Source organism: Aristolochia californica, unplaced genomic scaffold (assembly GCF_029961685.1).
Source record: "Aristolochia californica isolate CCGP_79_NKW_82.1479 unplaced genomic scaffold, dmAriCali1.0.hap1 SCAF_4, whole genome shotgun sequence".
In the NCBI taxonomy this organism is placed as follows: domain Eukaryota; kingdom Viridiplantae; phylum Streptophyta; class Magnoliopsida; order Piperales; family Aristolochiaceae; genus Aristolochia; species Aristolochia californica.
Genome location: NW_027182103.1, coordinates 35,512,257 through 35,539,638, shown reverse-complemented (window position 1 = coordinate 35,539,638; position 27,382 = coordinate 35,512,257). Strand labels below are relative to the sequence as shown.

General features: G+C 40.9%; 1 protein-coding gene across 1 annotated transcript; it reads right to left on the bottom strand.

The window, feature by feature from the left end:
• Nucleotides 1-1,992: 1,992 nt before the first annotated feature.
• Nucleotides 1,993-27,382, bottom strand: LOC137962498 (RPM1 interacting protein 13-like). Its single transcript, XM_068809399.1, has 3 exons — nucleotides 26,552-27,382; nucleotides 10,798-10,884; nucleotides 1,993-3,257 (listed from the first exon to the last, which is right to left on the bottom strand). The coding sequence occupies exons 1-3, from the start codon at nucleotides 26,885-26,887 to the stop codon at nucleotides 2,202-2,204; spliced, it is 1,479 nt and encodes a 492-aa protein (XP_068665500.1). The 5' UTR covers nucleotides 26,888-27,382; the 3' UTR covers nucleotides 1,993-2,201.

Below are 27,382 nucleotides of genomic sequence, written 5' to 3'. Positions count from 1 at the left end.
AAATAATACTAAGTTCCTAACTTCATTCCTATTGGCACTATTTTGACACTATTAGCGAACGACACTATTTCTAAACAGATACTGCTGAAATCAAACATTACTATTATACATAAACAAACACTGTAGAGATTAAATAAAGAAATTTGTGAAAAATTTCATAAAAACAACTACTGTAGAGATCACATATAACAATAACTGTAAAAACAGACACAATAGAGATTCAACATATTACATAAATGCGAAAAATAAAACATTGTTCAAAACATTAAAAAATTTAAAAATTTAAACTATTACATCAAGTGTGTCACTGGTCGGCTCTTTTTTTACTACTCAGCCATTATGGTTGTTGCACATACCGTGCTTTGTCGAAAATAGCTCGTGTCAAATCTTGCAAGAGATTAAATTAAGAATATGGGTTGGAAACCTGAGAACGCAAGGCTCCTGGTCCGAAGGAGTTTCTCAACAAGCTCGACTCACTGGTTTAACAATGCTACGTACTTAATTTTCCATTCAAACAAGAAAAATTTATGTCTAGAATTTTGTCCTTTTAAAAAATGTATCAGCCTAAGAATAGCTTAGGTTCAAGTCTATGAATAGAATGTTTTACATAAAACATACTCCCAAAGGTTACGACCCAAACCGGATCACATCCCAAAACATTTGTATAATACAAATGAACCATACTCCCGAGTTGGTAAGTCAAAAAGGATTTAACGGTCCTTCATACAACACAGTGCTCAAAACTAAAAAAACCCAGGTCTGTCCAATAATAGGCCTTCAACACTAGAGCCAGAGTCCCCTTGAAGTTTTTTTATACAATCCTCACCAGTATTGATGCCTTGTAAACAAAAAATCTTTTCTTCAGTATTAGCTTCTGCAAATACTGTATGATGTTTCTGATGCCGACGACGCGTCGTTCCATCCACTTATCTTCTGGACACATCTTGGCTTTGGGTTTCTCCTTAGGGTTGAACCGCTGTAGTTCCCCGTCTTTTTCCAAAGTTTTGATGAGAATTACGTACATGCCAGGAAGTAGCTTACCAGGTCCAGTAATTTCGGCAATGGCAAATACGAATATGAGTCGTATCGTTTTACTTTTTATTACTGAGCAGGATGCTTTGCAGGCCTCAATAATTTCCTTTGGTAGTTTTTCTAATGGGGATAAATCCAACACTTGTAACGAAAACTGTCCAATTAAGCTGTCCAATTAATCCGTAGTTGTATAACATACGGATGTAGTTTCCATCCATCTCTGGATATATGACTAACCTATTCCAGCATTCGCTAGAGTCGGTCGTCATAAATTGATGTGCGAACACTATTTGATTACCATAATCCTTGTCCTCTGTTTCCAAAGAGTTCACTAGCATTTTTTATCTCGCAGAAACGTCCCCACTAAAACTCCACTCTATTTCTCCTTACCATCCTCCACTAAGCTATGGAATGACCGTCCTAAGCCTCAAGTTCCTTAAAACTCCCGATGCTTCTTGCTGGACTAACCCTTTTTTCACTGGAAAGTTCAGGCTAGATCTTCTATACGTCGTATCTTGATCTCATGATCTCTGCTACAGAAATCAGATAAAGGCAAAATATGAATGAAAATTGTCTTCATCTTCAGGACTTACCTACGTCCCACATGTGCATCGTTGCCACCACCTAAAATGTCATAATAGAACTGATAAAAAAAAAATAGGCATTTTCCTCTGCGTTCATGCAACAATGCCAACATCGCACCACCTCTAATTGTCTCTTATTTCTTCTCTCAGTCCACAATCTAATCCTCAAATGCCATTTATCTTGCATCCTTACCGATTCATGGGTGCTATCAAACAGTTCCCTGATTTGCTTCAGAATCCACTGCACAATCCACCCTGAATCCTTACCTCAAAAACTAAGAATTACTCAACTCTGGTCCAACGCCGTGCTTTTCGTTGACTTCGTATCTGCAAGAGTTGTAACGAGGAAATACTTTTTAATATGTAAGTCCTGAAGATCACCAAATAACCCTGTTCCTATTCAATTAAGTTAAAAGCAAAAATTACAAGCACTGCTTCTCTGACCTCTATTAACATAAAATCTATACGCTGTACAAAAGCGTGTTCCTGTTTCATAAAAACAAGATAAATGAAGACCATTACATTTACATAAATAATATTTTTATAGCCCATATATAATATCAGCTGACTGCATCTAGAGTTGTGCTAGAGTGTGCTCCATGAACCTTCATACTCAGGGAATGTTATCGGCTGCAATGGAGCAGTAATCATTCCACTTGGAGCTGCAGAAGCTGACTCGCCCTGGGAGGGCACATCTAAGAAAGAGTACGTCCAGCTAGCTGCATCAAAGTCGACCATAACACTTGGAGGAGGCTGGCTATTGACTGGTGACCCAATTTGTGTCATTGATGTCAATACATTTACCACTGCTGAGTTCCCAGTAAAATGCTGGGTGGTGTTCTGAGATGTGGCATTTGGCCACATGAAGTCAGAGCTGAAACAAGATGTGTTTGTCCCAGTGGGAAGATTCTCAACGGCATCACCATTTGCATTCACATTCAACTGAGGAAAATCCGGGTTGTAGGCTAGCTGAGGACAAGCAGAATATGCAGAGGAATTGGCAGAACTCCAATTGTTGTTTCGTTGAGGTGTGTTTGGTAACATAGCCATATCTGAATCCAAACCTGCAAGTAACTCCTGCAACTTACTGATGTTGTCATTGCCCACTACTGAAGACATATTATTATTAGATGAACCATAAATGCCCACCGTCTTAAAGGCATTAGTATGTGATCCCACCCTTTTAAATCTATTACTCTGGTTAACAACTTGAGGACCCAAAGCACCACTTCTACTGCCTTCATTGCAGATATTATGTTTTCTAGGAAAGAGCTGCTGTGATCTGCTTCTGGTTGGATACTGAGGCAATATGCTAGCTCCATGGGCATACCCCAAACGATTGTTATGGCCATGATTTAACATGGTTTGGGTCGCACAGCTAGTTTTTGGAGAACTCTGAAGATGAACCGAACCAGATGCAGAAGGGACTAGTGGTACAACGGTGCCAACTCTAGAAGAAGTCGTAGAGAGAGGAATCTCCGAGTTCTTCACTACAGGTGGTGCAGGGGTTCCACACTTGAAAACTCTCCTTTCAGCTTTCCACCTTTCCTCTTTGTCAGTGGAGTGACAGTGGTCGGTACTAAGTTTACCAGTACCCCAGAAGACACAGGGAGCACGTATGTCACAAACATAACAATGGCACTGCAACATTTCCCAGAAGATTTTGTTAGAACACTTTTAGATATCCATGGGATCTTTAAATAAATAAATAAATACAAAAAACTATAGGCAGCATTTGCCAAAAAAATATGTGATTTGGGGAGAAAATAGAAGAGAAAAAAGAGTTCTGGAAGAGGAGCAGTTTTGCTACCTTGGAATCCAAGCCAGATAGGCCCTTCCAGCTTCTTTATAATCAGGGTTTAAGTAAAAAATTACAAAAGGACAAAAATACCCCTCAATACTCAAGATTACATCTCTCCTAAAATACATGTCTAAATTAAATGAAAATTAACTTGAGATAAAATAAGACATTCTCTATCTAATAACCATACTATAAAAGAAAAATATAATGTGGAAAATAAGGGAAATGACCAAAATACCCCTGGATTTGTCATTGAACACTCTCCCTCAAGCTAGAGAGTAGATATCAAACATACTCAACTTGTCACTTGTGAATACATATTCACGTCTTCCCAAAGGCTTGAGTGATCTAAAGACTTTATAGAAGCAGTTATTGTAAGTACCTAACCAATACAACCCGAAAGGACTAGTCTATTAAGTGGGACCAAGGACCCACACTTACACCCACCCCACCAAATGCAAAGACCAAATCAAATCCAAAGACCAAACCAAATCCAAACAAACCAAAATCCCCTCGAGGATTCGAACACGGGGTGGAGTGTCAAATGCCAAGTACCAAGCCATCCGCACCCAACAGACTAGTTGATTAAGTGGGACCAAGGACCCACACTTACACCCACCCTGCCAAATGCAAAAACCAAATCAATCCAAAGACCAAACCAAATCCAAACAAACCAAAGTCCCCTCGGGGATTCGAACACGGGGTGGAGTGTCAAATGCCAAGTACCAAGCCATCCGCACCCAACAGACTAGTCTAGTAAGTGAGACCAAGGACCCACACTTACACCTACCCCGCCAAATGCAAAGACCAAATCAAATCTAAAGACCAAACCAAATCTAAACAAACCAAAGTCCCCTCGGGGATTCGAACACGGGGTGGAGTGTCAAATGCCAAGTACCAAGCTATCCGCACCCAACAGACTAGTCTATTAAGTGAGACCAAGGACCCACACTTACACCCACCCCACCAAATGCAAAGACCAAATCAAATCCAAAGACCAAACCAAAGTCCCCTCGGGGATTCGAACACGGGGTGGAGTGTCAAATGCTAAGTACCAAGCCATCCGCACCCAATAGACTAGTTGATTAAGGTGCGGAAAGTCAAATACTTAACAAAGATCACCAACATATTCCAACACTCCCCCGCAAACCAAACCCCCGGGTTAAACCTAGGACAAATTCCAAATACAAATGCAAATGCAAAGTCAAAGGCCCCGCGCCAAACATGCGAACGTGCGGGGATTCGAAGGCGGGACGTGCAGTAACCTGCTCTGATACCATGTAAGAAACCAGTACGCTAAAAGGAGAACTCCTTAATAACAAAGGCAACCCCACATACCAAATACAGGAACTAACACCCACCCCGCCAAATGCAAAGTCCATACCAAATCCAAACCAAATGCAAAATCCCCGCAGGGATTCGAATGCGAGGCGGGCCAAACAAACCTGCTCTGATACAATGCAAGTACCTAACCAATACAACCCGAAAAGACTAGTCTATTAAGTGGGACCAAGGACCTACACTTACAGTTACCACTTTCTCCTACATAACTGCATCTCTAAGAAATTGGCAGTCAACCTCTATAAGTTTCAGTCTCTCATGAAATACAGAGCTGCTAGCAATAAAAATGGTTGCCTACTTATCACAATTTATAACCATAGGGTCAGGCAACGTAAAACCAACTCAAGAAGCACAGACTTAATCCACATAAGCTCACTAATTGTATGAGTCATTGCTCGATACTCGGCCTCTGCACTTGACCTAGCCACAACTATCTATTTCTTACTTTTCCAGCTTACCAGGTTGCCTCCAACAAAACAACAGTAGCATGACGTAGAACGTTTATCCATCTTACACCCAACATAATCGGTATCAGAAGACCCAAATACATCAACTTTCCCATTCTAAGTATACAGAAGACCCTTTCCAAGTGCACCCTTCAAGTACTTCAAAATCCTCTGAGCAACTTCTAAATGGACTTTCTGAAGATTTTCCATGAACCGGCTCACAACTCCCCACAACAAATGAGATATCCGGCCTGGTAACTATAGCATAGATCAGTTTACCTACTAACTGTCGGTATTGAGTTTTATCCTCGAGGGTATGACCCTGGGTATCATGTAGATTATGATTAACTTTCATGGGGGTGTCTATGGGTTTAGCACCTAATAAACCATACTCCTATAACATATCTAATATATATTTTCTCTGAGAAAGAACAATACCTCACTTGCTATGAGCAACTTCAATGCCAAGGAAGTACTTGAGAGAGCCCAAATCCTTTGTCTGAAAAAGTGTGGCCAACTATTGTTTAACTTCTATAATACCATCAAGATCATCACCAGATAGCACAATATCATCTACATAGATAACCAAAACCACCAAATCAATCTTCCTTTTAAGTAGGAACATAGAATGATCACAATGGCTCCTATAGAACCCAAAATGTAGTACCACATCACTAAAATTTTCAACAAGGCCTGTGGACTCTGTTTAAGTCCATTAATAGCCTTTTGCAGCTTACACACCTTTCCTGTATCCCCCTGAGCAACAAACCTAAGAGGTTGCTCCATATACACTTCCACATGTAGATCACCATACAGAAATGCATTCTTTACATCGAGCTGAAAGAGAGGCCAACACTTATTAACAGCCACAGATATTAGAATATGTACCAAAGTAAGTTGAGTCACAGGAGAGAATGTCTCAAAGACATCAACTCCAAAAGTTTGCATATACCCCTTCGCTACCAGCCGAGCTTTGTACCATTCAATAGAGTCATCAACATTATATTTGATAGTATAAACCCAATGACACCCCCACAATAGTTGCTCCTGCAGGTGGATCACATAGACGCCATGTTCCCTGAGACACCAAAGTATTCATCTCATCATCCATAGCTTGTTTCCATCCTAGAGAGTACAAGGTTCCTTGCACTGAACAAGGTATACAGGAAGTAGACAATGACATAGCAAAGGACTTAAAGATGAGGAAAAAAAATCAAGAGACATATTTGGATATCAGATGAGAAGTACAAGATCGTTTACCTTCTTGGAAACGAATAGGCAAGTCCAAATTAGAGACAACAAGATCTGCAGGCAATGAGGAAGGTGGTGGATCATGAGAAGAGAGCTTTCAAGAGGTAAGTGTTGGAAGCATTGCAGGAGCACAAGCGTGACAACTATAAATGCGAAGAGGCAATTAAGAACTCGATGAAGTTGGTACATCCAAAACTGCAACAGGAACAGAATTGTCTGAAGGAGATTCAGATGATAGAAGAAGCTCAGTAGATGATGAAAAATATGGAGTATGTTCAAAGAAGGTCATATCGGCTGATACATATGTCTTCTATTGAATAAGATCATAATATTTGTACCCTTTTTATCGACGAGAATATCCAAAAAAAACACATTTGACAGACCGAAGTGCCATCTTATCAACCGAAGTTTCAAACATATAAAAAAACAAGTACATCCAAAAATACGAGGAGACACATTAAACAATTTACAATTGGGCTTTAAAACCTAAAGAGGAACTTGACCACTCAAAACAGATGAAGGCATACGATTAACCAAGTAGCACGAAACTAAAACTACATCTCCCCCAAAAAAATTAGGAACAATCATATGCAGTAATAATGTCCTTGTAACCACAAGGAGATGTTTATTTTTACGTTTAGCCACCCCATTTGTGTGGTATATAAGGGTAGGATGTTTGATGGGAAAAATGTTGAAAATTTATGGTTAAGATATTTCAAACCATTGTTAGTATGAAGCACATGAATACAATCACTAAATTGATTTTTTTTTATTGAAAAAATCAAGGTATACATCAAATACTTCGGACTTCTCCCGTAGGAGATACACCCAAATGACTCTACTAAAATCATCAATGAACAATACAAAATACTTAAAACCAAATGGGCTAGGAACTCGACATGGATCCCATATATTAGAGTGGACTAATTCAAACAACTTGGTGCTTTGCTAGAACTAACTGGGAAACTGGAGCAACGATGCTTTCCCAACTGATAGGATTCGCAATCAAATGAAATATCGGCAAGCAAAGAAGGAAAAGACTGATGCAACTTAGCTGGTGAGAGATGTCCCAAACGCAGATGCTACAAGTAAGAAGAATCTACAGTACTAAGAGTTACATCTCGAGAAACGGATACATCATCCAACATGTAGAGCCCTCCCTTCTCATATCTTGAACCAATCGTCTTCTTCATCTACAAGTCCTAAAAATCGCAAGAAGTAGGATAAAAGGTTATTGAATAGTTTAAGGACTTAGTTATATGACTCACAAACAAGATATTAATTGGAAACTTTTGTACAAATAAAACTAAATCTAAGGATATTTGTGGAGTAGTGTAAACTGTACCCTCCCCCTAAATGGGAGAGGTAGATCCATTAGCTAAAGTAACTCGATGACATGAATAAGATGGACTAATGGACTGAAATACGGAGGGCATACCTGACGTGTGTAGAGGCTCCTGAATCAATGATCCAAGAGGGGGAATGAGACACATTCAATGCATTCATACCTTTACTAGCCATTGTCGCACTCATTGAGGAAGAAAGAGGAGTCTCGGTAGTCTGAGAAGCAATAGATGAAGCAGTCAGTTGACCCAGATCCATTTATTTTTACGTTTAGCCACCCCATTTGTTGTGGTATATAAGGGTAGGATGTTTGATGGGGAAAATGTTGAAAATTTATGGTTAAGATATTCCAAACCATTGTCAGTATGAAGCACATGAACACAATCACTAAATTGATTTTTTTTTATTGAAAAAATCAAGGTATACATCAAATACTTCGGACTTCTCCCGTAGGAGATACACCCAAATGACTCTACTAAAATCATCAATGAACAATACAAAATACTTAAAACCAAATGGGCTAGGAACTCGACATGGATCCCATACATTAGAGTGGACTAATTCAAACAACTTGGTGCTTTGCTAGAACTAACTGGGAAACTAGAGCGACAATGCTTTCCCAACTGACAGGATTCGCAATCAAATGAAATATCAGCCAGCAAAGAAGGAAAAGACTGACGCAACTTAGCTGGTGAGAGATGTCCCAAACGCAGATGCTACAAGTAAGAAGAATCTACAGTACTAAGAGCTACATCTCAAGAAACGGATACATCATCCAACATGTAGAGCCCTCCCTTCTCATATCTTGAACCAATCGTCTTCTTCATCTACAAGTCCTAAAAATCGCAAGAAGTAGGATAAAAGGTTACTGAATAGTTTAAGGACTTAGTTATATGACTCACAAACAAGAGATTAATTATAAACTTTAGTACAAATAAAACTGAATCTAAGGATATTTGTGGAGTAGTGTAAACTGTACCCTCCCCCTAAATGGGAGAGGTAGATCCATTAGCTAAAGTAACTCGATGACATGAATGAGATGGACTAATGGACTGAAATACGGAGGGCATACCTGACATGTGTGTAGAGGCTAATGATCCAAGAGGGGGAATGAGACACATTCAGTGCATTCATACCTTTACTAGCAATTGTCGCACTCATTGAGGAAGAAAGAGGAGTCTCGGTAGTCTGAGAAGTAATAGATGAAGCAGTCAGTTGACCCAGATGCTATAATAACTGTTGAATTTCCTCATAGGATCCAGTGTGTGAGGAGGCATCCTTATCTGTGACTATAGAGTTGGCCCAAGTAGGTTTACCAAATTTTTCCCAACATTTCTCAAAAATATGATTAGTCCTACACATTTTTTATCCCCCCGATATTTTATCCCCCCGATCATTTCTGCCACGGCTATGGGTAGAGTAAGAACGACCTCTACCTCTATTATTACCACCATGAAACTGACCATCAGGCTTACCAGTAGAAGACCGAAGGTTAAGAGCAGCTGCTTCTAAGAGAGTTCCACCTAACTCATTCTTATTTACAACTGCACCTTCAGCTCGAAAAACTCTGGTAAAGGCTTGTCCAAGGGTGGTCACATCGTCATTGACCAATAGCTAGGCTCTTATAACGTCATACTCAAACCCCAAACCATCCAGAAACAGAGCTACTTGAATCTTATTTTCTTTCTTACGAATGTCTTTAACATTCATAGTAAAATGATGGAATGTACCAAACTCCTATAGTACTTCCCTAATCTCAGTGAAATAATTTGTCACTAATCTACCTCCACGCTTCATATTAAAGAACTTCACATATAATTCATAGATCCTTAGCAATTACTTTCTTGAGACAAAATGAAAACCAAGGTAGTCCACATTGCCTTAGCAGTACTGCAACTCAAAATCTGGTCACTAAATCTGGATTCCATATTGTTGACCAACCAAGTCATTACTAAATTATCTTCAGTAACAAGCACCGGTGGATTTTCGGTTATAGATTTTGTCATTCTTCTGGCCATCAAATATATCAAAACTGATCTGGACCAGTTTACACAATTCAATCCATTCAACCGGATCGTAGTTATTTGAATAGACTGACTGAATTTCACATTTGAGCTCTTAGCAGTCCTCTGGACAGCAACCCATGTGTTGGAATCGGCTATTAAATATTACCAAACACCACAATTCAGCACACTAGAGCGTCAATTAACCAAAGGGAAACATTTTTCCCAAATTTCTATGCTTGCATAGTCAAGTGTGCCCCACACCGAATTCAATTAGGGCAATTCATCACCCAATTCAATAGTGATCAATTTCAGCAATTGAGACCATAAATCGATAAAAGAATAACCTTATTGCAAGAAACCAGGGTGACATAGGCTATACGGATGATGATGCAAGCATTGGGTTGATAACGAAGGAAGATTTGAAAATTTTCTTCAAATTGGGATCATCAAATACTTATAAATCCCAATAATCAATCAAATAGAAGCAGTAATCATTAGCCAATAGGCTAAGATAGGCAGAAAAAAGGGAAAAATTGGAACTTTTACCCATACCCATCCAGAAATATAGGAAACACCTTCAAGAAGATTGCTGAAAATGGAGAGAAGATCCACAAAATCGAAATAAACCTGCCCAAGACTTGCGTTACTGTTCTGATATCATAAAAAATATGTGATTTGGGGAGAAAATAGAAGAGGAAAAAGAGTTTTGGAAGAGAAGCAGTTTTGTTGCCTTGGAATCCAAGCCAGAAAGGCCCTTCTAGCTTCTTTATAATCAGGGTTTAAGTGAAAATTTACAAAAAGGACAAAAATGCTCCTCAATACTCAAAATCACATATCTCCAAAAATACAAGTCTAAATTGAATGAAAACTTAACTAGAAATAAATAAGACATTCTCTATAAGAGAAAAAAGTAATGTGAAAAATATGAAAAATGACCAAAATACCCCTGGACTTGTATTTTAACTTTTAGATATCCAAGAATAGAATCTCACGAGATCACAATGCCTTGCATGGGACGTGGAGCTGAAAGGAAATTTTACACAATCATGACGTGTATGTGCAAAGTCTCTGCATGCTACCTGTAAAAATAGCAAAAAATTTCATACCTTTAAAATCTTGCAGTAGAGAACAGATCTTAACAAGTCAAGCACAATTCTGCGGAACCAGTTGACGCTAATAATAGAAAAAATGAGAAATTAATCACACAAAATCCTTGTAACAAATATGATCATTAGTTATGGTGTTTGTCAAAGTTAATTCCTACACAGAATTTTAAGAAGTGAAACCAAATATCATGAAAAAAATTTAAAAATTTTTATCCATTTCAGTCGGTCAATATTCATGAAAAATGAAAACTGCAGATTATTTTTCTTTTTTTTGGAAGTTGAGGGGATGGCCTCGTGGGCACAACCAACTACCAATCATGAAAGACGCAAGCAACACATCCCATCTGTTGCCAGGGTATAATTGACAAAATTCACTCATCAATGAGTTCGTTTAGGCAAGCTTGCCCCCAATCGTAATTGCTCCAAGATATGAATGGATTAGGGTAGAATAAGGGGATGCATAAATAATTCTGGACCTGGTAATAATGGGAACAATAGTGCAACTAAGAAAGATAAAGTCAATTTTTTTAATAATAAAAGGTCAATTGTGTAATTCCCAGTTTGTTACAAACCTAGGCATGCAAGAGATTTCCCAAGCACTCAAACTTTGGCTGGATTAACAGTAGTGTGGCGTAAGAGGGGAAACAAGCTATAGATACCAAACAAACAAAGAGAAAGAGACAAATAACTTAGGAATTCCAATACTGGAGATTCCCTCTAGTGTTAATGAATCATGATCGAATACAGTAGTGGATGGATCCTTAGAAACGCTTAACTCTTACAAATACCCTTGTTTCACCACCACCCCTTTGGTGGAAGCCTTCACTTTTGCCCCAGCTAAATAAAAATGACAACTCTACTTCTTACAAACTCATTCCCCACACTTAATGAAGTAAATATCAAAATATCAAAAACACCAGCAAAACTCCCCTTAAAGAAGCACCTTGTCCTCGAGGTTTGCTACTGCAGCTCTTCTTCGAAATGTTTATAAAACAGCCCACTTGCACCTTCTCTAGCCAATCAACATGATTGGTCTGCTTGTTTACACCTTGATTGTCTCCGTCTGCTATAGCTTCAACAAAGGGGTATCAAAATCCCCACATTCACTTGGAACAAAGCGCACACATAGTGCACGCACAAAAGCTTCCCAATCTATTTTCAGCCTTGAACGTGAGTACTACTAGAACCATGGCAGTACCTCCCTTTCAAATGAAAAAAGGGTAGTAGCATCTTTTGATCTTTCCACAATCTGGTGGGATTCTAAAAATTGCCCTGCGTTACAAGCCAAATCTGATGGGTCCTCATCAGTCTTGAACATAAGGAAATTGAGCCTTGCCAGCTTAGGCTGCAAATTTCCTATTCACACAGGCTATGGGTCTTGAATTATATAGGCTGAAAAGTCTCCAGCCTCACTATCTTCCTTTACCATTGTCTACTACTGGTTTGACATGATACAAATATCCCAATTACCCAGGGTTTGTCAAGGCACCTCTAGGGGTGCTCAATTCACCTTAAGAGTACCACAAAGCTGCTTGTGAATACCAGATGTGATCTCAACTCGCCTTGAGGGTAGCTTGAGTTAGCTCTAGTTTCTGAGAGCTGCAATGTTTTTTGTCAGCCTGCAATTTGCCTCAAAGTGGGGTTGAGTTGACTCGATGGATTGCTTTAGTGTTATCATCTACCACTCAATTTGTGCAAAAACCTCCTTACTTGTGAGAAGAAAAGAGAGAGAGACAGCATAGGGTCAAAGAATCCCTAATCAAAAATATCTTAAACAAAATCAAAGAGAACGTCCAACACACCATTTCAGGCATCTGACTCTTTTGTCAATTGCTTTGTGACTAGTAGCCCTACAACCATCATTACTCTTATCCAAAATATGTATGAACCTATGCTCAAAAGAAATTTCTCAAGCTTAAGGCAGTCATTTCACGGATCCAATGTAGTCCTTCTAGGTTAAAAATTTCTCATGGAGTATAATGCTGCAAGTGTCCTTCATCATTTCTTTATCTTCTTTCTCGTATTAGCATATATATGCATTTTGATCTAGAGGGGCAGCTTGGTCATCTTATGTAATGTTTTACTTAAGTGATTAATACAGGGGTTAGGGGTCGACTGTTGACTCCTAATGAAGTGGCTGAATTTAACACATCCTGGTCTCTCTTTCTCTGTTCATCATTTTCTCTTCGTTGAAATTTTGCAAAAAGAAAAAAGATTGAGAGATTACATTTCCCTTATTTATAACTTAAATAATATAAAAAATTACATCCATATCTCTGCTATCACTTAAACCCTAGGAAAAAATTTTCCTAGAAAACAAAGTAAACTAAATAAGTCTAACTATACTTTCCAACACTCAAACTAGAGCATATAGCTTCAACTTGTTACAAAAATTGTCTCACATTCCCCATTAGCATAAAAAAAAATACAAATTTGGTCTTCCAAAATTTGTGGTCTTGTTAAATTGAGAGATTAAGGACTAGAGAGAGAAGAAAGAGGACAAAAATCTTCCAATGTGTAATGCCGTCAGAACCTCTTGGCACCTACAAACTCAATGATAATTGTGGCACTCTCCTCAACTCTTTAAGCAGCTCCAATGGGACAGTGTTGTCTCTATCAAAAACAGAGCCTTCTTGCAAGTGAAAAAGATGTGGCTTCTAGAAGTGATAAACCAATGCACCTTCCTCTTCCTCTTCAATCACTACATCGCCACTCAATTATCTCAATTTTGGCAAGGAGGGAGTCTCTATTGTTAGAGAGCAGGAGGAAGACGGTTGTTGTGCAGAGATCAAAATCACCGTCGAAGTCGCAAATCTAATTGTTGCCTTCTTCTACTCTGTTGATGTCTTGGTTTGGGTCAGTATGATGAGTTCCCTCGCTGCCAAAATCGATCCTCTCTAGCAGCTCCAGTCATCAAAGCCTCTTAAAAAAACATAACGAAAGAGCTCACCTGTGTGGGGGTGCTTTATGTTTGTATAATGACGTTGCTTGACAATGTCACTGGAGATCGTAGGAGCCAATCCCTCAACCGAGGAAGGATGCCATTTATCTAAGCAGGTCATCCTCAATATGGATGCCAATGATAGACATCTTTCTCCCATTAACCTTATCCCCAGGAGTGAGTTCAAAGAGATTCAGGAGGGTCTTGATTCTTTTAATTGCGACAAGAGTACCGACTCCAAAGAAAATGGTATAATCCGCAAACTGCAAAAGGGGATAACAAACTATGGAAGAGGTGAGGTTGATTGTAGCCATCCCCTATTCTTGGCAACAAGAGTCATTGCCGAGAGATGCTCTACCACCACATTGAAGAGGAGGGGAGAAAGGATCCCCTTGTCATATTCCCTTCGTTCCTTTGAAGTATCCAGACATAGTGCCATTGAGAAGGAAGGAATAATGTGCGGAGGAAATACAACTTCAAATCTAGAACCTCCATTTGCTGTTGAATCCCATGCTATCCAGAGTGTCATCAAGGAGGTTCCAACTGACCCGATCAAAAGACTTTTCAATATCCAACTTAAGGATAAACCTTGGTCTTCCAGTGGTTTTGAAGTGGTGCAAGATCTCATGCATAGCCATGAGTCAAGGATTGATCGATTTTTTATGAAGGCACATTGACCGGCATTGATGACTAGGGGAAGGGCAGCCTTGAGCCTTCTTGCAAGGAGCCGGGCCAGAATTTTGTAGATGCTAGAGATGAGACTTATAGGCCCATAGTTCTGTTATGGACCCATTAGTGAGCCGAGTCAGGCGGAGACACCGTGGCTGAGCCATTTACTTTGACTGAGTTAGCTATGTAGCCATTTAGTTTATTTTCATGTTAAATATCATAGAGGGGCAAAATTGTAATTCTCTCTGGAACCTTGGATCATGAGTCCTATTTAAGGGATGTCATGGAATGAAATGGATAAGCAGAAAGTTGCAAAGGATCTGTGTTCTCCTCAACGAACCAGGGTCGGCGTTCCCCTGGAACCCTAGGTTGCGGGCTCCCTCAGAGCCGTAGATTACGAACTCCCTTAGAGCCGGGTTATCCATCGCCGTTCTTCCTCTTCGTTCTCTTCTTCTTCGTTATCTCCTTCGTCTTCCCCTGTGAATCTCCATGTTGATCTGGGACCATAACAGCTTGGTATCAAAGCAGGTTCACAATGAGAGATTCTTCATTCCGAGAAATAGTCGCAACGACGGTCCGATAGGAAATAGCCGCAGTGAACGCAGAAATAATGTCGAAAATGGAAGCATTACGCACAAAGTTAAAATCAGCAATACGGGATGAGATGCGTGCCTTGCGCACAAAAATAATGGAGATACTTCGGGCTGAAATCGAAGCTCTTTGGGATAAGGAGTCGGAGCGAAGGGTCACCGTTTCGAAAGACAACAGTGTTCGACCTCAAAGCTCTGCGGAACGGGCCCAACAAGATTTGCCTGTTTTAGTTCGGCCAAATGCATCCATGGTCGACACTGTTGTTGTTCACCAACGGACAAAGCCTCCTCAGGTCAGGAATTTCGGTGACAACGGTGAGGGGCAGAAGGTTAGCATCGCCTCCACTTCTCACTCAACAGAGACATACCTCAACTCATCGACATCAAGACCAGGTGAGTCTTCAAATTCCTCAATCCTGCGTGTAAAAATTGGGGAATGACAACCCCTGTTTTGGGATACCGGTCAATAGCAGAAAATTTTTTGTTGTGGGGACGTCAAAAAAAAATTTCCGACAGCTTCTGTTGTGCGCTTTCTGCTGGTTAATCTTGGAACGTCCCACTTACCCGAGATGGTAATTGGGGATAGTTCTTCAACTCTTTTACATAAGGAGACGTTTTAACACATTTGATGCTCTTAGTGAGTGGAAGCATGAAGGTTTACCGCCTGTGGAAGTCCCCGCTACTGCCAAGTGGAAATTTAGAAGCAAGCCTTCTTAGCAGGTGATACTTGATGATGATTATACCTTCACTACAGCTTATTGTGGGGGTGAAACAATTGACAAAGATCCAGAGAAACTTGACGCAAGTGACAAAGACTTGCGTTTGTGTTGGGAGAATAGCAGAGAAGAAATTGCTTTAGTTGCATTGGCATCCAAAGAACTCATTCTCTTCTATGATGAAGTGGTTCTCTGTGCAGATGAATTAGCTGATAGTGGAGTGTCACTCTTACCAGTAAAAGTGAGAGTAATGCCAAATTATTGGTTTCTTCTACTGCGTTTCTGGCTAAGAGTTGATGGAGTACTTATGAGGTTGAGGGACACACGATTGTATTGTAGTTTTGGAAGTGATCCCCATGTGAAACAGGAGATGAGTTTACTGTTACAGAAGGGTCCTCTTTGTGTAGCCAACAGACCTCTGGAATTAACAGCTACTCTACAGTTTCGTGTTAGTGGGTGGGCCACACTTGTGCATGATCTAAATTTCAAGGAGGTTCCTACTCATTGTGGGACGGATGTAGCTTACAAGATGTATGTTGAAATGCTAAGAAGAATAACGACAAGAGCCAGGTGCAGGGTTCTCGAGCAGCATTCATGATGTGCTACCTTTGACCACCCAGTGTGTTTGCAATATGATGCGAGGTACTTGGGTTCTGGATTAGATATGGCAATAAAGACTCTTCAGCATAAAGGCTATCTAAATTCAGATATTTCACAATCAGACTACCAACTCATGTTATCAGAAGCAGGCTATAAGTTCAAGACTACTGCTTACTCCAATTCTTGTACCGTAACAACCACATGGTTTGGGTTCTCTCACACATGGCAGGGTAGTAATCAAATATTTGACACAGTCGACCTTGCTCTTCCGAATTTTGCATATGCATCTCAGGCATTTTGGATTCAAATTTCCCAGCCAGTAAAAGCAGCAGTAGAGCATCAATTTCAGTCGTTTTGTGCTGGCCAGCATGTTGCTTCTCATGCTCTTCTTAATGTGGTACCTTTGTACATTATATGCATTACTTCGGACAGGGGTTCAGCATGTGCAAATTCCCCTACCACTCGCTTTGTTCCAGAAAGATTGTTGCTGTATGATAGCCATCCTGCAGGCATTGCTCTTTCAGCACTGGTTCAAGCAATTTTTGGGGACCTCTTGCCAGCAGCATTGGAACTTGTACAACATGCAACTGCTCAACCTATTGTGTTTGCTTTCAGAGACCGATGCCAACAGCCGCTAAATCAATTGAGCGGGTGAAGCTCTTCATCCAGAATCTTGCTGCAAAATTCAAATCTGGCAGGTTCTATGAACTCTACAAGGTCAGGGATGACTACCTTGCAAGCAAACTCAAGGACGAGGCATTTGTGTCGTTGTGGAAAGGCAATACTCCATATGTTATCCACTTCTTTCCCAACCAGGCACTTATCTTTACCTTTAAGGATTATTTCCTGAAACTCTTCAACTTCAAGCCAGACAGAGAAGGATATTGGAAATGGATTGCTGGTCACTTCGTATTGGGTCAGGCACTGCAAAAACAGCATCATGCAAGAATGCTGGGGCCCCATGCAACCATTCAGGAAATGCATCAAACAATGGCAAGGTCAATTGGTGATTCTTGTTTACAGGTTTATGTGGTGATCTCAATCCCTGAAATTGGCAATGGGCTCGATGAAGTTCTTACTCAACTGGAAGTCGCCGTGGATAGTGAATTTGCCCCACACCAGGACTATGTGGTGACAGAATCAGATACTGTGCCATTAGCCATTTTTGTTGAGTTGTTTGCTGGAAAACTTCCTCAATGGTCTCAAATCATCTATACGATTAGCTGTTTCGATGTGCTACAGTCACTTGTTGTTACTGCAAATTCTTCAATGGGGTCCATGTGTAGACCTGTTAATTCGTCACATGATTCAAATTCTGCAGTTTCTTGCCATGAGCATGGAGGATCTTTCCTTCAAATCACAGGGCTTTGGCACTCACATGCTGTTGCTGATAGTGGATTGTTGACAGGTCCAAATATGGGTGGGAAGTCCACACTTTTGCGTGCTTCATGCTTGGCTGTTATACTCTCTCATTTGAGATGCTCTGTAACTTCAGAAATGTGTATTTTGACAACTACGGATACGGTTTTCACTCGTACCGGTGCAACTGACAAAATCATGATTGGAGAGAGTACCATTTTTATAGAATGCAGGGTGACTGCGTCGATTCCTCATGTCGCCCTCCAACCCATGGCATGTGCATTCAAACAGCGCTCTGGGATCACTTCTAACCGTGGCCTGGAACTTGTTTTTCTCTATCGACTTTCACCAGGAGCCTGCCCAGAGAGCTATGGTCTTCAGGTGCCTCTCATGGCTGGCGCACCGGAATCGATGGTAAAGGCTGCATCAAAAGCCAGTCACTCGATAACAGTTTCACTCAGAGTAAACTCAGGTCAAGTGAGAGTACATCACAGTTTTCTAGCCTCCATGTGGATTGAACCAAGATGCCTTGGATACATTACTTTGTCTTGGCAGGAGATCAGAGGTCAATCTCGAGCAGCGTGCTCAAAGGACTCTCACTGTCAGAATCACTTGAAGTACCAATGCTAAAAGTGCTTGTAGACACGAGTTACAAAAAAAAAAAAAATTGTTTCTTTTGTAGGTGGAACAAGCAGGACCGCTTTGGCTCCCACAAAATTTCCAACGGACACAGTTCAAGGGGGTGCCACTTGGGTTGATGTAGATCAGTTCGGCAAGCCTACCCTACCATCGAGCTCGCGGACAAGTTCGTTCTCCAAGAGGAGTGTGATGTTATGGACCCAATAGTGAGCCAAGTTAGGCAGAGACACCATGGCTGAGTCAATTACTTTGACTGAATTAGCTATGTAGACATTTAGTTTATTTTCATGTTAAATGCCATAGAGGGGCAAAATTGTAATTCTCTCTAGAACCTTGGATCATGAGTCCTATTTAAGGGATGTCATGGAATGAAATGGATAAGCAGAAAGTTACAAAGGATTTGTGTTCTCCTCAACAAACCAGGGTCGGCGTTCCCCTGGAACCCTAGGTTGCGGACTCCCTCAGAGCCGTAGGTTACGGACTCCCTCAGAGCCTGGTTATCCATCGCCGTTCTTCCTCCTCTTCGTTCTCTGCTTCTTCTTCGTTATCTCCTTCGTCTTCCCCTGTGAATCTCCGTGTTGGCTGAACAAGGGAGTTAATTTTGGGAACCAGCGAAATGGAGGCGCCTATGCCTCTGAATGTAATGCCATGATGGTAGAAATCCTTAATCAATGCCTGAATATCCAACTTGACGGTATGCCAATAGCGATGGTAAAATTCGCTATTAAATCCGTCAGGTAAAGTGCACGATCAGCTGCAATTGCGAAAGTGGCTTTCCCAATTTCCTGGGTTGAGAAAGGAAGCTCCAATAAAGCAGCCATAGATGAGGGGATTTAGGAGAGTTGAAGGCAATTGATTTTGGGGCGCCTGGGACATTCCTCTTTGTAGAGATCTGCAAAAAAACTTATGAAAGCATTAGAAATAGAGGACCTGTTCAAGGTCACACCTGGCAGAAGCTATGGCATGGAAGAACTTGGTATATCTGTCTCCATCAATGAGCCATTTGAATCTGGCCCCTTTTTTTCCAGCGGGTAAGATACAAATGGGAGAGATGCTGGTGCTGATTGTGGAGAGATACGATTCTGGAATTCAGCAAAAAAGAAAAGATGACATTCTTCGATGCTGTCCTGATCAGAGATTTTGGCAAGGATGGAGGCTTTCTTCGCGGCAGTGGTGATCTGAATGTCGGAGGCCCAAGCCTTCAATTGTGGTTTGATTAGTTTCATTTTCTGAGGTAAGTTCTAAGCAGTAGGACCCATCGTGTCAATGCTAGGCCAGACTTCAGTAATAAGCTGATCAAAGTCAGTCTGGGAGAGCCAAGTGTTCTCAAATAGGAAAGGTCAAGGAACTGTACCCCAATTTTGGTATCCAGGAGAATAGGCCAAGGGTCCGGACAAATTCTATTGAGGACCCGACCAGTGGTCTACTGATAGAGTTGGAGCCATTCTCCATTGGTGAAGAAACGGTCAAGTCTAGAGAGAACAGGATTCTGTTGGCGCCCATTGGACCAGGTATAGTTCTTCCCAGAGAGGCAGATTTCTTCTAATTCACTTCTGCCAATGAAATCAGTAAATTTTCTCATGGAAGAAGAGATGCGGCAATAAGGAGGAGATTTGTCCCCACATAAACGAATGACATTAAAATCACTTGTGATTAGCCAAGCTTGCTGCCAAAGTTGGGAGAGAGAGTCGAGCCCATACACCCCAGTAATCCCCCACATGGTGCCAGTGCAACAAACCCGAATGTTAAGGCTGATTGAGAAGGAGGCAATGTGCTCACTTAGGACCTCGATGAAGTTGGTGTTCCACATAGCCAGAATACTCCCAGAGTGGCCAACAGCGGGGACAGCAGTCCAAGCAATTGAGGAGCAATTCCAGAGATCATGGACCAGTTGAGCATCCATGGTCTGAATCTTAGTTTCTTGAAAAAAAAGAATAGAGGCTTTGGAGGAAAGGAAGTTATGGATGGAGGATAGTTTTTGCAAGGATCCAATTCCACAAGCATTCCAGGAAAGCACAATCATTTTTTTCTTGGGGACTGAATTTTGATCCACACCTGGTAATTGCCCTTGGTACATGATACCCATTAATTCAGCTAGTCACACCAATTGGCTCCAGGTCTCATCATCAAATTTGTGGCGCTCAAACTGAAGTACAGCCATCAAGCAATGAGAGTTCTCGCCAACAGGGGGAAAGATTAGACGTCCTGAATGAGGGCCAATTGGGTATTGGGTTGGTGGCCCGTTGGGTTCGCCTGGTAAAAGAGGCCGGGTCTGATTTTTATGTCTTCGCTGATAGGTGGCAAGGCCAGAGGGGCTAGCAGTTTGCGGGCTGGGGGTCGGAAGCAGAGAGGTGTGACTCGGTGGAGGTGGGGATGAGCCGCTGGATTCTGTGTCACTATCTGGGTAGAGGGAGTGAATCAGGGTTCACTGTCTGAATCAGAACTTTGACCAGAATGGATGTATGGTAGATCAGAGGGTTTAGGGTGGGGAGACGGTGGTAGCGATGGCATGCCTGGAGGGCGGGGGAGTTGGCTGGAAGTCAACAAGGAGCTGCAGAGGTTTGTCAATGCTGGTACAGTGAGTGGATTTTCAATGGCTAGGAGTAGATTTTTTTGGCAGGTGTTAATGGAGGGAATTCACCAAAAAAACAAGAGGGATCTACAAAGGGGTGGTCTATTTCAGGTGTGCTGTTTTGGCTAAACAACTTAAGAAGCTAGGGGGGAATTCATTGGCGAAGAGAGTTGACTTGCAGATGGTTGTCCTATTGTCAGGTTCCTGCTGAAAAGTGAGGGATGAAGTTTCAGGATGTGGGACGTGGTCAGAAGGGGTGAGCGGGTTTACATCCATAACAGTTGAGTCACGGGTTGAAAGGTGATTGTCAGGGGGCTGAGGCAGATTTGTCAGGGGGGCTGCAGGTGTGCCAGCCCTCGCATTAGAACAGGTGGCGATAGACAGTAGTCCTCCGGAGTTCAAATTTGAATTCTGCCAAACATGATTCCCCAGGTAATGACTGTCGGTATCCTGGTGCCGAACTGAGTCGGGTTGTATTGCTGAGTTGATGCGGGTGTCACTCGAGCCGGCGACAGGGTGGGCTTGGTATCCCTCCGGGTGTGTGCAGATCCCAATAGCTCCAGCGACTCCAGACATCATCTGCCAGAATTCAAGGTAGATCCAAAAGCTGAGTTCACCTACTTCAACTTTGAGAAGAGTGAATTCCTGCCAAATGCAGTGTGGAAGATGAAAAGTTCAACAACATCAAGTGAACATAAGTGAAGTACAATCTGCCAATTTGACTAAGGAGCCAAACTGGGTGACGCTAAGTGAAAACTTGGTCTTGCCAAAGCTTTAGACGGTAAGCCTCTAACATTGACTCATTGGCCCAGAGTCTGAGTGAAGGAGGGGGATTCCCAGTTGCTTATCACTTTAATATCGTGCTCGGAGCTTGGGGAAAAAAAGGAGTGCAATGTCTTTATGCCCAGTGGTCTGGAAATGGAAGAGAGTCCTTGTGGCCCAGGAAGGAAAAGGCCATGAGGTAGTCAAGTTTGAGGGATTCGGCAAACCAATTGGAGATTGAAGAGGTTTCCTTATCAACTTCCCCATCATCGACACGGGGGACCGGGTGAACATCTCCATTCCAACGGATAGGAGTTGAGGGTCCAGGGTGATTGTAGCAACAGAGTGTGGGAGCATATTTGGAGTAATGGGGGGCTAGCTAGGGTGGGGGGTGGTCCCGATGGGATGATGGGTTGGTGAGTTGGTGTGTGTTGATGGTTTGATGGAGGGTTGGCTATTTGTGGAAGTGGGGGAAAGAGATCGGTAAAGTGTTTGATTGGGGAGAGTGGTTATGTGGAGTGAGCTTTTGGATCTCCTCAATGAAACTGCTCCAACCGAAACCATTGTTGGTGACTTCAGGAACGTAGGGTCCAACCATGATAATTCCATCTCGATATTGGGTGATCTTGCATTCATTTACACCCTTGTACCAAAATATCGAGAAATAGAAGATTAGCTTCTCTGTCCAAAGCTCCTTTGATGTCCTTTCCACTCCAAAAGCAGTTGTGGTTGAATGGAATTGGTGGATGAAAGCAAGGCAGGAATTCAATTGTAGTAGTCACTCGAATCACATGGTTAGACCGTACAACGAGCCTGGAAAAGGAGAAAGTAGACTTTCCAGCTCAAAATGTAGATTCGAATGGTGTTCCATGCTATTTGCTAATCATCAGATCGACGAAGAGAGTTAAGGAGAGAGTCCGGTGTGAGATTACGTCAATCGCCAGGAGGGTTAATAAAGTCAACCAGATCCTCCCGTCTTGCAGTAGCAGAGGCGAAAATGTGTTGTTGTTGTTGCTCATCAGTCCTTATTGATAGAGCAAAATCAGCTTGTTACCAAATACCGTTGTGCGCTGAGCCAGTGCTTCCATTATCCAGGAGCAAACCTCCTTCTCCTAAATTCCTTCTCTCAAATTTTGTTGGTTGTCGTTTACCAAGATTATGGGGTCCATCTTGGTTTGTTGTCGTCATGTTTGTCCCCTTGGTCAAGTCCGTCACCCCATCTTTAGCTACTCCTTTCATCTCGTCTCATCTCTTCTCTTCTCGTCTCCTCTCACCATCAGCATTGCCCTGGTAAGGATAAATGGGATGGAATAGAGTCAATGTCATACTTGACAAACAACTAAGCAAAAAGGAAAAAACACAGGACTTGTAAGAATCGCTACAAGTGCCACACACCCCTTGGCATATGGATTTTGTGCTTGGTCTTCCTAAATGTCACAAGGGTCCTGATTTTGTCTATGCAGTAGAGAATCGGTTTTCTAAGATGGCACATTTCAGACTATACAACAAAACCACCTATACTTCCCACACTACAAAGATCTTTCAACAAGTTATTTGTTTACATTGTCTTCCAAAAACCATAACATTTGATACAGATGTGAAATTATGAGCTATTTTTTGGAAAACTCTTTGGAAAAATGGGTATAAGGCCGCAATTTTCCTCTATACTCCATCCCCTAATTGATGGGCAAACAGAAGTGGTTAATAGGAGCTTAGTTGATCTTTTGAGGTGCATAGTTGGTGAATATATAAAAAAAATGGGATCAAGAGCTCCATGTGGCTGAATTTGCTTATAATAGTTCCATCAATTGTTTCACAAGACTTGGGCCCCTTTGAAATTATGACATGACACCAACCCAAAAAAACCCATTGACCTCATTCCTCAACCTCAAGAATCCAGACATAAACCAGCTGAATCCTTTGCTAAACGTATCTCTAATTTGCATGCTAACATTCGTAGGAAAATCTTTTCACACTATGAAAATTAGAAAGCTTTTGCAGACATGCATCGCAGGTACCAAAAGTTTCAGGAAGGAGATATGTCTATGGTGAGAATTAGACCTAAAAGATTCCCAAAAGGCAGCTTTAAAATATTTCAAAGCAAGGGTGTTAATCCTTTCAGGTAGTGCACCAAATTGGATGCATACCCTAGAACTACAATGAAATATGGAAATTGGAAACATGTTTAATGTGGAAGATCTTTGTTTTGTACAACCCCCAGCCTGAACCTTCCAATCCTTCTCAAAAAGTACCTTCACCAATACCAACTTTCACCCCTCCTCAACCTTCACCTTTTTCCAGGTCTAATCCTTCCTTTGGTTTTGACACACCAAACATCCTTGATCCATTTTCTTCTTTACTGACTTCACCATTCACAAAAATTTCTCTTGCCAGACAAAGGAAAGATGAGGTTGAAGCCATCCCTGATAAGTAAGTAGTTTCCCCTAAAGCCAGAGGGTACAGAACATATCTAGTTCTTTGGCATGGAAAACCTGAGTCTGACAACACTTGGGTTGTAGAGACAGCACTCCAAAAGCTGAAATCAGACCTTTATGAAAAATAGAAGAGCTTTATTTCATCAGTGGTGAACTTCTCTATGCTGGGGAAAGAAATGATGGGATCAAGAGTTTTAAGCAAGTGCAAGGAAGAAAAAGAGAAATGTGGTTGTTTGGCTCAATGAGGAACCCAAGATTTGAGTTTTGTTAGTTAGTAGACTTAGGAAATTAGGTGGGTTGTCATTGTAATTTCGTTTTTTTTTTTTCAATGGGTTATATTGAGTTGGGTTTGTCTTGGCCGACAAGAATTAATTGGTTTATTTGACATTTTCATTTTTGTTTAATGGGCCCTTTTAGTGCTTGTTTAAGGTCCATTAGGGTTCTTTAACTTTAATCTTGGCCTTTAGTTTCAATTAATAAGAAGTTCTATTCAGGATCGTTAAATTTTAGGGTTGTGGCTACTTAAAAGCAACACAGTCCTATAATTGGCACTTAATGAATGAAGTTCCTGAATTATGTTGTTTGGGCGTGAAGCTATATCTCTCTCTCTTGGAAATGAATTCCAAAAATCAGGTGTGACGCCTATTTTTCTCCTTCTTTGTTTGTTTTTCTCTTAACTTTTACCTTCCAAAAAATTCTTCCTTCGTTGTACTTTCATTCCAGCTCTATTTCAGCAAGAAAGAAGTCTTCTTTTAAGTTTTTAATGTCACATGATACTGTAGCAAATCCATAGGTTATGTTTTTTTTCTCTTCAATTTCAGAACTATTTGTTTCAATCACAGCACCTCTATTAGATTTCACATTCACTTTTAGTTCTTTCATCAAAATTATTTTTTTCTTGTTTAGATTGCCTAAATCAAAGTAGGACAAACCTAGAAAATTGGATATTTTGATTTCGTAACATATTTTGAGGCCTTTTGAGCTTTATTTTCCTTTTTGTTTTTCTTTTTGAGAGGGGCGTGGCACGATTCAACCTCGCGACCTGACACACCTATTGTGAGAAGAATACCACTAGACCAAACGGCCATCGGTTAGCTTTATTTTCCTTTATCCTCTCATTTTTTTAAACAACATTCATCTCTAAGGTTTTTTTTTCTATAGTTAGTGATTGTTATGCATGTTTGCAGTAACTTTAGTACATTTTCATTATTTAAGTAATTTTTCTTATGGTGTTAGCACACAATTAATATACCCTATTTCCTGATTTGTTTAGTCAACCTTTGTGACCGAATTCAGCACCTATTAGAACCCTAGAACCCGAAGTCCTTGCTTTCCTACGTCACAAACCCATAGGAAATGCACTGAATGCAAAGAAAAATTTTGAGATCAGCTTTTCACATTATCAGTGATAGCAGAATACAACGTAGAATAACTTCCAAAAGACCCATGCAGAATTTGAAAATCACCTCAATGAAAAATCTAATCCAACCTGCAATAAACAGTCAAGGCTCTATACCCAATACATGAAAATCAACTATTGGAAGCAAAGCAATTGCTAAAGCAGCTATGTATAATATCTATGGCTCACATCTCCTTAAGAAAGTAAAATTCACCTTTGCAATGAATAGTGAATGAAATGCTGAGAAACGTTGTCGGAAGGTGGCAATCACAGATAAGACAGAAAGATTAGCAGCAAGTTGAGAAACATTAAGACAACACTGATTCAAGATAGACGATGGAAATTAATGAGACTGAAAAGGTTTTATGAGACAGTAGAAAATCTTCCATGCACCACTCAGCTGTTTTTTTTTTTTTCAAATCATATTCTAACCAGAAAATATTCTAGGGAAGACCATGTATTGTCTGCCAGCGTTTGCACAAATAGGCCAACAATTTAAGCAAACAAACATAAAAGTGAACACGTCATCCAATAGCAGAAACAATATCAGAACTACTCGTACCAGTAGCAGAAAAATAATCACGAGTTCTGAGATATTGCACCCTATTTTAGATAATGAATCGACACTTCCACAGGTGACTATGCAAGCCATTGTTACATGGCCAAAGCAAGAAGGAAACTATCAAATACAGAATTTCTCAACTAGTCTGAAAAGATTATAGAAAAAAAAGAGGTTCTAAATAAGAGGTTCATTTACAGAAAGACACCATTCAAGAAGGTACAGTAAGATATATCGGAAAACTAAAAAAGCAAGAAGCCGTCTCCATTAAAGGAAATTGAGTACGCTCAATGTATGATGATTATCAGATGCAGAAAATGACGAACACTCTGAAATAAGAGAAAAGAAAAGCCTGGGAAAAAAGGAAACAAAAAAAAAAACAAGAGGATACACCTATACCTCTCCCTTTTCTCCAACAATCAACAAATCATCTGATCCCTCATCAGCAGCGTTCATCTTGGGAAGTACCTCATCAGGGTCACCGTCTAAAACCAAACAGTCATCATCATCATCTAGTCTACCGCTTGCAACAGCTTGTTTCGGCTTCGCGGGCAAGGAATTATGCTTTTGTGATGTTGAGAGTTCATCTAAAATTACTATATCATCGGATATATCAACTGCTTCTGAATCATCGTCAAGAAAGTCAGAAAGCCAATCAATATGCAGATCATCGTATTCATCCCAATCACCTTCTTCATCAGAGCTAATCTCAACAACTACTGGGTCCAAGGCCATGGCACTACTAGCTATTTCAGAATAAAACAGTCACAGCTTCTGGGCAATTTGAAATAATGCGAATACATGTCAATTGGATGCAAAGCAACAACGGGATATATGATGTTGAACGAAAACTGAGGGATCTAGTCGACGGAGGGAAAGGAAAGGAAAAAGAGAAAAAAGAAAATCTCTTCCGCCGTATTTGATCATGACCTCCGCTAAGATCCCCGAGATCACAATAAAGAAAAGAAACAATCTCGACTCCGGATAGCTAGTACTGGACGACGGCCAATACCAAGACGGCTGTGATACCAAAGCAATCGGATACCGAAGAACAGGTTTTATCAGGTTTCAACTGCAGACGACATTTGCTCCGCCTAATAAGTCAGCAAGGCGCCAGCTACCAAGTGAAGAGAAGTTCTCAGGCCGAGGAATCACTTCCATTTTCCTTCTGACTCAGAAGCCCCAAAAAGCGAAATTAAGATTTGCAGGAAGGGGACAAGCGTACCTCTA

Excerpts from the sequence above, each read along its gene's own strand:
- LOC137962498 (XM_068809399.1), bottom strand. The coding sequence starts at position 26,887 with ATGGCCTTGGACCCAGTAGTTGTTGAGATTAGCTCTGATGAAGAAGGT. Across the intron at positions 10,885-26,551 it reads TTGTTGGAGAAAAGGGAGAG|GTAGCATGCAGAGACTTTGC; the intron begins GTATAGGTGTAT and ends CTATTTTTACAG. Across the intron at positions 3,258-10,797 it reads ATGCAAGGCATTGTGATCTC|TGCCATTGTTATGTTTGTGA; the intron begins GTGAGATTCTAT and ends GAAATGTTGCAG.